General features: G+C 41.3%; 1 protein-coding gene and 1 long non-coding RNA gene across 2 annotated transcripts; both read left to right on the top strand.

Moving 5' to 3' along the window:
• The first annotated feature begins 1131 nt into the window (after positions 1-1131).
• LOC117552864 lies at positions 1132-3639 on the top strand. The gene is made up of 3 exons (XR_004570043.1): positions 1132-1424; positions 3398-3477; positions 3589-3639. It is a non-coding gene; the product is annotated as an uncharacterized LOC117552864 (long non-coding RNA).
• A 2403-nt stretch (positions 3640-6042) lies between these two features.
• LOC117552880 (non-structural maintenance of chromosomes element 4 homolog A-like) lies at positions 6043-13102 on the top strand. The gene is given in 12 exon segments (XM_034226555.1): positions 6043-6204; positions 6912-7137; positions 7227-7307; positions 7510-7640; positions 8565-8713; positions 11968-12031; positions 12033-12068; positions 12193-12283; positions 12363-12457; positions 12548-12596; positions 12691-12776; positions 12894-13102. Coding segments are annotated over 11 exon segments (1047 nt in total). The 5' UTR covers positions 6043-6204; positions 6912-6938; the 3' UTR covers positions 12960-13102.
• Positions 13103-13539: the final 437 nt, after the last annotated feature.

Below are 13539 nucleotides of genomic sequence, written 5' to 3'. Positions count from 1 at the left end.
CTACCGCGTAGTTTAGCAAAGTGATCGATCTCCCAGCTAACGCTGTCTGCGTAGTATTTTGTAACGTAACGCCCCAAACAGCGCCCGTCTGTTAAACGCTATCGATTCAAACGGCAGCGTTTTATTAATATTTAGTTTCAAGCTCTCGTCCTTAGTAAAAACAAAACTAGTGGAAAGGGAAATGCTCCCAGGGGAAGCTGATCCATAGGTGCTGGGACAGCTCGCTCCCTCTCTGCAGCGGTGTGAGCCGCGGTCTGTGTGAACGCCGCTCCGCAGTTTAATGCAGGGCCGTAGCTGCGTTTTTAACGGGCCTAAAATTATATTTAAAATGATTCACTTTTAACTAATGTAATGCTTGTTTTGTTGCTTGAGAAGCTTGTGGAAATAGTGTAGGTTTGTTTTAGTACAGTTTTAGGGAAACAAAAGTTAGGGGGGCAGCTGGGAGGGCAAGGCTCTACCGTGGGGGGGGGGGGGGGGGGGGCAGCTGCCCCCCTTGCCCCCCGTAGATCCGCCCCTGATAATACTACAAGTGAAAATATATGTAAGTATTGTTCATTTGTGTTGTTTGTGCTATACGTTCTGTATAAGTATAAAGCTGTGCTATGAAAGTTAGCTTGTGCTACCTTTAGATCCATAACAATGCAAGCTAAGTAGCCTAACAGTTAGCTACATAGCTAGCAGTGAGTGAGCGTTCATCCATGGTCACTACCCGATCCGTCCCCCTGCTCGATCAGTCTATATGGCGCTGCTCTATGGGCTAGTTGCACAAGATGGCGTCTATCAACTTCCGGCGGCTGGGTGTGCGGTTGTAAACTTCCGGTCTACAGTAGAGCGGTAGAGGGAAGAGCGATAGATAGCGTATGGTATAGATATTATATAGGCACTATTTTACACTCGATGTCTCCAAGACCTACCGAAGGTTAACATCAGTGATTTTGTACCCTACATCTATGTTAAGCTGTTCAACGTTCTACTAACACTATTTTATGTAGTTATAATATAAGATAATACATTGAGAGAGCTGAGACAGGCTATACAAGTGTATCTGTTTGAATGTCCTTAAATTACAGTATTCCAAACAGCAGAACTTCTGTGTATGTGATGTGACTGACAACCTGACATGGTTTAGCCTTTTCCCACACCTATTACTTGCCTGATCAGCCTGCTCTCAGCTTTCTCATTTGTCTGTGTTGTATTGAAGCAGTGTCCTAAATGTAAAATGACTGACATTTTGTTTTAAGAACTGTTCACCTGTGGAGATTGCAGTGGCAAAGTGTTCCTGTGTAGCTGGAACAGCACTCTGCAACCACAATGTTGCACTGCTGTTCCAGACCGCACACTACTCCACACTTAACCTGGCTGCTGTACCCCCTGTCCTCAGCTGCACTGAAACAGAGCAGCGATGGCACAAGCCAAGAACCATGGTAAGTACAGTATGTGTTCACAACCAATCCACGGGACTATTTCAAAGTTTCAGAGTTAGATAGTTCGCTTGCTATTTGTATTAACAAATGCAATGCAGAAGTTCCATGAGGAGGGAAAAAGGCAACGAGCTATAATACTTCCAACCTGATTAGTCACCTGAAACATCGCCATCGCTACGATGGTGTGTTAAAAGCGTACGAAGACGCCTGCGCTGCTAAACTAGCGGCGAATCCAAAGCCAGCTGCAAAGGCACCGGGGCTTTTACCTATCGACGAGGCTTTTGAAAAAGGCACTTTATTTGGGAAAATAAATATGGTCACTTTGAAGAGTCAAAACTGTTCTTGGCTTTGTTTTGTTCATAGTAGTAATGCTCATGTCATTTGCTCACTACTAGTCTTTTTTTTACCACCAGGTGTGCAAAAACTACAGGTACATTTAATATATATATTATATTATTATCGGTTATCGGTATCGGTATCGGTCTTGAGAAGCAGGAAGTTATCGGTATCGGTTTCAAAAAACCAATATCGTGCATCCCTAAAAATAACCATTTCTCTCAAATATTGTTCACAAATCTGAAAAGATCTGTGATAGTGAGCACTTCTCCTTTGCCGAGATAATCCATCCCACCTCACAGGTGCGGCATATCAAGATGCTGATTAGACAGCATGATTATTGCACAGGTGTGCCTTATGCTGGCCACAATAAAAGGCCACTCTAAAATGTTCAGTTTTATCACACAGCACAATGCCACAGATGTCCCAAGTTTTGAGGGAGCGTGCAATTGGCATGCTGACAGCAGGAATGTCCACCAGAGCTGTTGCCCGTGAATTGAATGTTCATTTCTCTACCATAAGCCGTCTCCAAAGGCGTTCCAGAGAATTTGGCAGTACATCCAACCGGCCTCACAACCGCAGACCACGTGTAACCACACCAGCCCAGGACCTCCACATCCAGCATGTTCACCTCCAAGATCGTCTGAGACCAGCCACTCGGACAGCTATGCAACAATCGGTTTGCATAACCAAAGAATTTCTGCACAAACTGTCAGAAACGTCTCAGGGAAGCTCATCTGCATGCTCGTCGTCCTCATCGGGGTCTCGACCTGACTCCGGTTCGTCGTCGTAACCGACTTGAGTGGGCAAATGCTCACATTCGATGGCGTCCGGCACGTTGAAGAGGTGTTTTCTTCACGGATGAATCCCGGTTTTCACTGTTCAGGGCAGATGGCAGACAGCGTGTGTGGCGTCGTGTGGGTGAGCGGTTTTCTGATGTCAATGTTGTGAATCGAGTGGCCCGTGGTGGTGGGGTTATGGTATGAGCAGGCGTATGTTATGGACGACGAACACAGGTGCATTTTATTGATGGCATTGTGAATCAGATCCTGAGGCCCATTGTTGTGCCATTCATCCACGACCATCACCTCATGTTGCAGCATGATAATGCACGGCCCCATGTTGCAAGGATCTGTACACAATTCCTGGAGGCTGAAAACATCCCAGTTCTTGCATGGCCAGCATACTCACCGGACATGTCACCCATTGAGCATGTTTGGGATGCTCTGGATGTGTTGCACTGTGTGAGGCAAATGGTGGTCACACCAGATACTGACTGGTTTTCGGACCCCCCAGACCCCCCCAATAAAGCAAAACTGCACGTTTCAGAGTGGCCTTTTATTGTGGCCAGCCTAAGGCACACCTGTGCAATAATCATGCTGTCTAATCAGCATCTTGATATGCCACACCTGTGAGGTGGGATGGATTATCTCGGTAAAGGAGAAGTGCTCACTATTTGTGAACAATATTTGAGAGAAATGGTTATTTTGTGTATATAGAAAATGTTTTAGATCTTTGAGTTCATCTCATGAAAAATGGGAGCAAAAACAAAAGTGTTGCATTTATATTTTTGTTCAGTGTATGTTGCATCAACAACCTTTTCAATTAATTTGACAATTCTTTTGTGTAATTAATAGGGTGTGAAACCAGGCAGAGTGAGTGACATGGTGTTCATTTCCACTAAGCCAAAGCAGTTTACAGTTGCTGACGGTGTAAGGTAATATATATTGTCCTAAGTAATTGTATGTAGCCTGCTACAACTTTGTGATTGTTGTCCGAGTGTAACATTGTTCTTAAAGTCCTAATTATCATATAAACATGTTCAAAGGAGTACACGTTACAAGGCCGTGCAGGGGGAGCTGCCAGACCCAGATGTCCTCAAAGTCAGCAAGGCATACAAGGACTTCTCAGCAGACATCGCACCACGAAAAAAAAACTAATGGCTCACTACTCAACTCAACGACTAACACTCTTTCATATATTTTTTGCATCTACTTTCTGGATATTGTACATCTGTTCATCTGTTATATAAACTAGCATTACTTAAAGGTGGGGTAGATAAGTTTCAGAAACCGGCTCGAGATACACTTTTTGTTATATTCCATGGAATGCTCTTAACATCCCGATAGCAATAAATATCTGAAGTGCTTTGACAAAAAATCCATAAAAAAATGTCATCTGTGGAAGCCGTAATACTGTAAAAAGCACGACCGGCTAAACGGATTGGATTAACGCCCTGTCTGTCAGCCTTCCATCTCGTGCACGCACAAATGTATCTCGTGCCCTCATTGGGCGTGCATTGCAGCAGTACTTCAATGACTTGCCAGCAACAGGCGGCCACTTTGTGTTGGAGGAGGTGCTCTGTAAGGAAGTCTGAAGGAAGGGGCGGATTCTTTTCGGCTGTGTACTTTCAAATTTTAGTGCACTCGAGCCGGTTTCTGAAACTTACCTACCCCACCTTTAAATATGCAGAGACTGATTGAAATGTTTAAATATGTATTTCCCCCCCCCCGATATAACATCAACCTATGTTTTGTAAAAGTGTATTAAATTAATCTGTAAAATGTTATCATATTGTGGATTTATTAAATGATGTATTTTCCTTTGTTATTTATGTGTGCGTTTGTATTGAGGATATAATTCATTAGTACCTAAACATAGTATGGTATAACTGCTTTTTGTAATGAAATACACAATTGGTTTGGGAGCAAGACATCTTTTAATCGTTGTTGCCCAGGCTTGCCGAAATGAATGGAAACTTATCTCCCGATTATAACATTGTGTAACTTGCTGCTGTTAAATACCGTCAAACTATGTGCAATATGTGCTTTATGTGCAATATATACTTTATATACATATGCCATCTTTAATAACTGTAATATATATATACCGAGCTGCTAAATCCTAAGAACTGCTACAGGATTTGATTTGTAGATTTGATTTGTTTTTTATCTGTATTTTTGAAAATTATGTAACTTTTTATCTTTTTTTTTAGCATATTGTTTATTATATTATAACTTAGTACTTTTTTAGAATATTATTATATTATAACTTAGTACTTTTTAACGAATGTAAGATATTCAACACTGTCTGTGGCTCTTTCCTGCTTCAACGCTGCAAATGTCCCCTCTGTGGGACTAATAAAGGTATTCTGATTCTGATAACGGGACGAATTTGTACAAAGGGGCACACAGCAATGTAGTGCCGACTTTCTTACACGCTGGAAGGCCAATCACTTTTCTTTACCCCGAAATCCGCTAATTCTTGCTCGCGGTGTGACATAACAAACTGTCAAGCTGTCAAAACTCTGTACTCAAACCGGAAGTACTCAGCCGCACACCCGGCCGCCGGAAGTTGATAGACGCCATCTTGTGCACAGAACCTTCATACCATTGTCAGCTCTGTCCGATCTGCAGTGCGCATAACAATAACAATAGCCTATTTCTTTTTTAAATGTGATGGAGTAAAAGGATAGTAACTGTGATTATTCATGTTAAGTAGCCCACAAGTAACTAAAACAATTGCAAGTGCAATAAGAAGCTACAGGAACGTTAATCTACGTCGGTAATATTAACTTTATTTAATACAACATTTACGGTACAAGATTTACATCATACAGCCCATGTAGTATAATATTTTACAAATGATGAATTACAGCAAACATGTGCAATATATCCATTATTACAGCTCCGTGGGCTGGCAGTAAGGCGATATGGGTCCGTTGTTATTGTGCATCCATGGGTAAAGAGAAACTCATGTAGTACTGAACACGTACCATTAACGTGCCGGGCGGCGCGGTCCCGTGCGCGTTCATAATGCAGAGGGAAATAACTCTCAGAATAACGTTATTAGCACATTTGTACAACTTGAGGAACGAATGTTTTTAATAAGGGCTATACAAACGTTCATACTGGATAGTTTATTTAGTTTAAAAAAAATTATCCAACGAGTTACAGACCACTCTTTCCCAATGTAAGTCAATGGGAAAAAGTGTTTCCGGGCCCAGCAACCTAAAGGAAATGTAGTACCGCCGTTTGACCAGCACGAATATTCTCATCAGACTCCGGCGCACTTCCTGGGGGCTTGTCATACCCGTGGACCCCTGTTTATATCTGGTTGTGTCCCTGGGCGAGACACTTCACCCCCAAATTGCTCCTGTGTGTATTGCCCACAGTGTTGAGTATGAAAGTCGCTTTGGATAAAAGCGTCTAACATGTAATATATTTTTAAAATACAGGTTTAATATCCAGAATATAGTTTTATTTATTTTGTATGTGAGAAAATATACTCAAGATGCTGTGCTACACACTCCGTTTCATTAGATGGCGGTATTCACCTTAAACCTCGATTTGTAGCCCGCCTTAAACTAATAGAAGAAGAACCTAACTTTGTTGACGTCAACATTTTTGTGATGATTCTGGCGCGTCTTCAGTCTGCCGAACAGGTAGCTATGTTAAATTAATTGTAAACAGATGTATTGATGTTTTAAACAATAATCCGCTCTGAGTTTACTTTTGGAGGGACCTTAGATAGGAAATTACGTATGACGTTTAGCTTAGTTGCTAACACAACTGATTGTACTAGCTAACATCGGCTAACGTTTCCTCAGATCAAGATGGTAAACCGTTCAGAATTTCCGTGTTAGTGTTAACCGCCGATCTGGGAGAAGTTTGCTTCTGGTTTGCATGATAGCCTATCAGAGTTTGGGTTTTGAAACACATTTCAGCATATTTTGTATGTTTGTTAACCACACTCTAATTGATATATAACACAAATGCAATGCTTAGTTAGTGTTTAATACAAAGTTAAGTAGACACGTCTGTCCTTATGCAGAAGCCAACGTTAGCTATGGTTCGTTTCCTTCTAGTATGTATACAGTAATACACTGGTAAGTCGACTGCACTATATTAATGATGTTGTGTTGATCGACTTATATTTAATATGACACTAGCAACATTTTCATTGTACTATCTTGTAAAGTAGCTAGAGTGGCTGGTTTCTATCTCGTCTTTGGCTAAACTTCCAGATCCAAAATCAGATAGTCGTAACGGTTGTTGTCGTCACAAGGTAATTTATTAGTTATAACATTTACAAGCAGAGAGGTAGCCTACTTTGTTCATATTGATCATGTTTTGTGTTTCTCCTTACTAGAACAACTCTTCCACTAAGTGACACATCATGAAACGTGCCAGAGGCGGTCATGGTGAGGAAGCTCCCCGGCAGAATGCCACTGCAGGCCAGAGGAAATCTGACCAAAGTGACGGGGACAACAGTGGTTGTGACCTCGGCCAAGCTGACATGCAAGACGAAGACGATAACCCGGGGATCCGGAGGGAAATACGGAGCAAGTACAGAGAACTCATCCAGTCAGTGCAACGTGAGTAAACAGAGGGTCTGGCAAGGCAGTATAGATAGGATTCTGTTGGCATATCATTAATGTATTTCGTTCTTGTGTCCCCCCTCCAGAGAATAGGGAAGACATGCTGAGTCCCTCCAACAACAAGCTCACAGAAGTTTTAGAAGAGGCAAACAAACTTTTTAAAGATGGTAGGTGTGACACAACCACAATCTATTGCACACCTATTGCATGACTGGACTGCAGGAAAATGCATTCCAAAATGTTTTTCTCCATCAGAGCAACATCTTTAAACCAGCATCTGCATTGAAATAAAACATGCACGCGAAACACATGTACTGTGATGTTATATTTGAAACAATTGAACCTATATTTGTGCGTGTTCCCTGGCAGTGCGGCAGTCGAGAGAAGCTGCTCTGGATGCCCAGCTCCTCGTTGTGACCTCAGACCTCGGCAAGGAGAAAGCCAGCCAACTTGCCGCGGAGGGCGCTGCTTTTGATCCCACTGCTTTCACTGAACACCTTGTAAGTTTATTATTTATACACGTTATTACTGCCAAAGTTCAGTTCAGTAGGTTCAGTGATCACAATGGCAGCTGAGGAAAAGCTGTTACCTTCATACATTGTTGATAGTTTCTTTCTTTGGTTATAAAAAACGTACATCATTGCTCTTATAATATCTATAAAACTGAGAAGTAGGTTTGTTTTCAGATCTTTCAATAAACCACAGTCAAATACATATATAAGACCATGTGACATAAACAGAAAGATAACATTGCAGCTACATTGTTATAACAACATTCACGGGTGGTATGTTTCAAATCTTGATGTGTCAATGTTATGCGACGCTCTGCTCTAACTAGGACACTTGTGTTATAGAAAAATCTCACTTTAAAGTAAATCTGAACGTGTCTTTGTCTGAAACAAGACAGGACGTTTATTTTAAAACACAACATCATTGATTGAAATGGTTTTACTGTACAACAAACAGAGACTTAGCAAAAGAAAGATTCAAGAAAAGAAGGAGGACATAGAAATCAACATGAAAAAAAACAACTGTAAAAAATGTAGAAAGTCATAGGGCTGCCCCCAAATAGTCGACTAAACGTTACTCGGCTAACATAAAAATGTTTTCATTAGTCTATTAGTTGAAGTAAAAAAAGAAAAGAAAACTCCATCTGTGCGCTGTGTGTGTGCCTTGATGAGTTAGCCCCTCACTCTTTACTCTTTGCCTGGTCATTAAGTCAATTAACTGAAACCATTTTGGGAGAAAAATAAATAATATTTATAATCATAACATTATATACGTGCTACGAGTAGTCGACTAATCGACTGAATAAATCTTTAGTTCATGGCAGCCATAGAAGGTCAATATGTTAGTAATGTGAGTACCAAGACTGAAAACGTTGCAGTAGTCATGTGGAGATCTTTTCCCCTCTTCTCTGACAGCTGTCCTACATGGGTCTGAACCGACTGAACGACGGGGAGGACGAGCAGCCGATCGGAGAAGCTATTGGCTACCTGCCTCCGGATGCTTGGCACAAAGTGGCCCAGAGAGCAGAGAGCTGTTTCAGGGCAGCCCCATCCTTCCACTACATGTGAGTGCCTCAGCAGGCTATGTGTCAATAACAATTATAAGAAATAACAGAAGGGATCACAAAATGTTCGTAAAATTAAAAGCTGCTGATTTGAAGTCTGCGTTGAATGAACATCAACCGTTTGCAGAAGATAGCCCGATCTCTTTCAGTTTTCAAAAACTCAAGACTTAGTTACCTCACTCCTGTTGTTCCACTACCTTTTGTTTAGTAGCCTTTAGGCAAATTGCTCTTAAGTAAGCAGAGATGCAGTGTTTATGTCTAATGCTTTTATTGTGAAAGGGAGATTACAACATTTTTAAAGCAGAGCTCATACAGAACTAATATAGACAATGGTGATGTAACCATTACTTAATCCAAAAGTTGTCTATTGCCACTTTAAAGATGTTTATTATTACTATAATTGTTTATAACTCAAGTATTGCGTCTTTGTTGGGTTTTTATTGTTCCTAGTTCTACTTTCTGTCCCTAAATCTATCATCATTGTGGATCATTTCATCATTCTGACCTCTGACAAGTCCAGGATCTCCAGTAAAGGGGTTATAGCATGCGGGTTAAGTGATCATTATATGATATTCTGTACCCGCAAAAAGCTAAAACAAAGGGCCGGCTGTCACAAAACAGTCATATCTAGAGACCTCAAAAACTACTCTAGCGAGGCCTTTAACCTAGAACTGGAGAGCCTGGACTGGTCAGATGAGCTCAGTGGTACACAAGTTGAAGAAACATGGCTTGGTTTCAAAAACAAATTCTCTGCAATACTCAATGATTTGGCCCCCCTAAGAACAACCAGGGTAAAAAATCGCGCTGAGTCGTGGATGCACTCCGGCATACTGACCGCCATGAAAACCAGAGACAAAAAATGCTCTGAGTTTCATAAAAGTCAGTCAATGCTTTCCAAAAGCACGAGCAGTGAACTCCAGGCCCACGTGACTGAACTCAAAATTGAAAGAAACAGACTAAGAAATGACGTAAGCTCCATGATCAAAACTGCCAAAAAGAATTTCATCAATGTCAAAACTGAGGAAAACAAAAATAAACCCAGTGAACTTTGGAAATTACTCAATAACCAGCTTGGCTGCAGTAAAAAACTCAAAACGAGATTTTCTAACTTAAACATAAAGACAGATAACAGGCTCATCACAGACAAACTGGATGTGGCCAAGTACTTGACATTTTTTTTCACAAACATAGCCACAACTCTTGTAAATAAATTACCCTCCCACTCAGGGCTTTTTGGAGTAGATCACATCATGACCTACTACAAAACCTAGGGGTACGCAAAGATGATTTCAGTCTAGCAAGGGTAACAACAGCAGAGGTACTCATTAAACTGAGCGCCCTCCAACCTAACAAGGCCACTGGCCACGACAATATCCCCTCCAAATTCCTCAGAGACACAGCAACCGCCATCTCACCAGTCATAGCTCACATAATTAACCTCTCCATAAAACAGGGAAAAGTACCCAAAGACTTCAAAATTGCAAGAGTAACCCCCTGCACAAAAAGGGCAGCAAATTGGACCCAGGCAACTACCGCCCTGTTTCTATACTTACCTCCATCTCGAAAGTCATGGAAAAAATAGTATATGAACAGGTCGAAAAGTACCTCGCGGAAAAGAAACAAATCTATGAATTTCAATCTGGCTTTAGAACATCCCACTCCACTGACACATGCCTTCTTTATTTGAGCGACCACATCAAACAAGAGGTGGACGAGGGCAAGTACTGCGGCATGGTGATGCTGGACCTACAAAAGGCTTTCGACACTGTCAATCACCCCATTCTGATTGACAAGCTAAAAGCAATTGGTTTTGATAAACTATCGGTGAGCTGGATGCAATCCTACCTGGAGGGGAGAGAACAGATGGTGGAGGTAAATGGTACTCTGTCCCCCCCCCTCCCAGTGAGCTGTGGTGTTCCACAAGGAAGCATATTAGGTCCGTTACTGTTCCTAATTTATGTAAATGACATGTCATCAGCATGTGACTGCAACTTGTTCCTGTTCGCGGACGACTCAGCCCTGCTGGTCTCTGACAGGAACAGGTTGCAGGTTGAAAAAACCCTCAGCTCCGAGCTCGGCAGAATCTGCACCTGGCTCGCCGATAATAAATGATCATTACACCTGGGTAAAACAGAGTCCATTCTCTTCGGTTCGAAACATAATCTCAGCAAATCCGACGACTTCTCAGTTGCAGTGGGCGACATTATTGTCACAAGTAAGAAGTTAATTACATACCTAGGATCTATTCTTGAGGCAAACCTCTCCTGTGATAAAATGGCATCCAATGTAATAAAAAAAGTCAATCAAAGAACTAGATTCCTATACCGGATCTCCTCTCTGGTAAACAAAAACACCCTGAAAACTCTGGCAGGAGCACTCATTCAAGGGTACTATGACTATGCTTGCACGTCATGGTACCATAGCACCTCCAAGGCGCTAAAAATAAAACATCGCAAAATAAACTGGTCAGACTACTACTTGACCTTTAATCTAGAACCCACCTCACCTCTGCCCACTTTGACAACCTAGGATGGCTTAGAGTAGACGACAGAGTACAGCTACTTGCAATGGGCCTGGTCTACAAGATCCACTACACCTCTATGGTACCCATGTACATGTCAAAATTCTTCCCAAAGGTCAAGGAATACCATGATCATAACACCAGAGGGAGCTCCACAAATCATGTGAAACCCAGATTTGGCACAAAAAAGGGGGAATACACGTTTCGCAATTATGCCACATCAAGGTGGAACGCTCTTCCCACAACTGTAAAGGAAAGTAAAACTATACTTACCTTCAAAACCTCTCTTAAAGAGCACCTTCGGGGGAGAGCATTGCAAAACTGGCCCCGGTAATGGTACAAATCTCAACCTGTCGTTCAATGGACAGCTTCCCCCCCCCCATCTATGTATATACTCGCATTTTAGACTCTGTTACTAACTGTATATCTGTAGACTTGGTATGTCTTAAATGTCCGGTTAGGATGTATTAGAACGAAATCTAAAATGAAAATTGTAAATAAGCAATCTGTATGTAAAAAACCACCTGTATGTAAATTGTAAATAAGCCATCTGTATGTCAAATATGTCTTATATGTCTTAAATGATATGATGAATTGGAAATGGGGGACCCTGATGTAAACAAGACGAAAGTCTTTCTCTGGTCTGCATCCCCTTAACAATTGTATGTTTTGAGCTGTACTGTACTGTACCCAATATACAAGCTGTTAATAAACTTTTCAATCAATCAATCAGGATGGGCTCGTTCCATGCAGAGCCGCCTCCTCCAAAGCAAAGGATGGAGCGGCAGAGGAAGGCCCCCCGGCAAAGAAGTCAAAAGGATAATGCCTACTCAGGTAACTTACAGCCCCATGGATTTATTTTGGATAATGATACATCTTTATCTAAAAGTAACATTTTCAGTCAATAATCTTTCAAAACACAGCGTTTTTGATTGTCATGTTAATGTTGTCTTGTCAGCTGAAGAAAATGGGAGGCTCCCATCAAGAAGCGACAGAGAAAGAGGTGGAGAGGATCCTGGGATACCTGAAGACGTATTACCAAGATGATCGTGAGTTTAAAGCCGACCTATATGATGTTTCTTCATCGTGTGATTATTATTCGCTCACGTGTCTCTGCTTCTGTCACAGCAACATCCCCTATATCCTATTACGAGTTTGTCATCGACCCCAAGTCGTTTTCCCGGACAGTTGAGAACATTTTCCACATGTCCTTTCTCATCAGGGTGAGCTTCCTTAGCTGATGTTTGGATTAACGGAACTTCTCTGCCCTCTAGTGACCGTTACCAAGTGTGAAAATGCTGTTTGTGTTTCAGGATGGGCTGGCTAGGATGTATTTAGATAATTACAAATTACCTTGTATAGGTAAGAAGATTTCATATTTTGATGTATTATTCTGACCAATACAAATGTCTCTAGATAAATTATTTAACCAGCGTTCTGTGTCTTTGTTTCTCAGCTCCAGTGGAGGAGGGAGAGGTGGAAGCTGGAGGATCAAGCATCCGTAAACAGTGCATTGTCTCCATCAGCCCAAAACAATGGAAGGTTAGCAAGTTTTAGCCTGAAAACTGAGAATATACATGGCTAAAATAAATGTTAACTATTTTTGTTATGTCATAATCATGATTTTCATTTTGTCAACTGTTATGTTGTTTTACCCAGGAACTTATAGAGTGCTACGACATCCGGGTCACAATGATCGATCCTTCAAACATGCAGCCTGAGTGATGGACCCTGCCGCCTTTCTTTTAGTTGAATTGTTCGAAATTGTAAATACATACAGCAGTGACTTATTTCTGTTGCACAATTGATTTAATCTGAGTTTTTTACTGTTTTTAAAGTTTGAATAATAAAAGGAGAAAAAGGAGAAAGCTGGTACTGTTTTAATTAATCAGAATATGACCTATATTGCTGTCATTTGAATGGCTTTAAATGAAGGTTGGGAAAACCTGGGTTAAACCTTGTACATTTAAATATTTGAAATTGTTGTGCACTAGAACAAAGAGGCATGTATGAGCATTTAAAGACCATGACCCACAGACTTGCAACTAGTGACAATGAGTCACAAGTAGAGATTGCTTTATTTGAAGGTCCCACAAGGTTTGAAAAGGCAGGGAACAAGTGGCTTACAGTAGCATGAAGCACAACGGTTGGTTGTCCCGATATCTGTGTTTTATTTATATAGCCCAATATCACAAATGTTACATTTGTCTCAGTGGACTTCACAGTTTGTACAGAATATCAGAATGACAATACGACACCCTCTGTCCTTAGACCCTCACATCGTACAAGGAAAAACTTCTGGAGA

Source organism: Gymnodraco acuticeps, unplaced genomic scaffold, assembly GCF_902827175.1.
Source record: "Gymnodraco acuticeps unplaced genomic scaffold, fGymAcu1.1, whole genome shotgun sequence".
NCBI lineage: Eukaryota > Metazoa > Chordata > Actinopteri > Perciformes > Bathydraconidae > Gymnodraco > Gymnodraco acuticeps.
The sequence above is the reverse complement of the archived record's forward strand: the minus strand, read 5'-3'. Positions and strand labels throughout refer to the sequence as shown.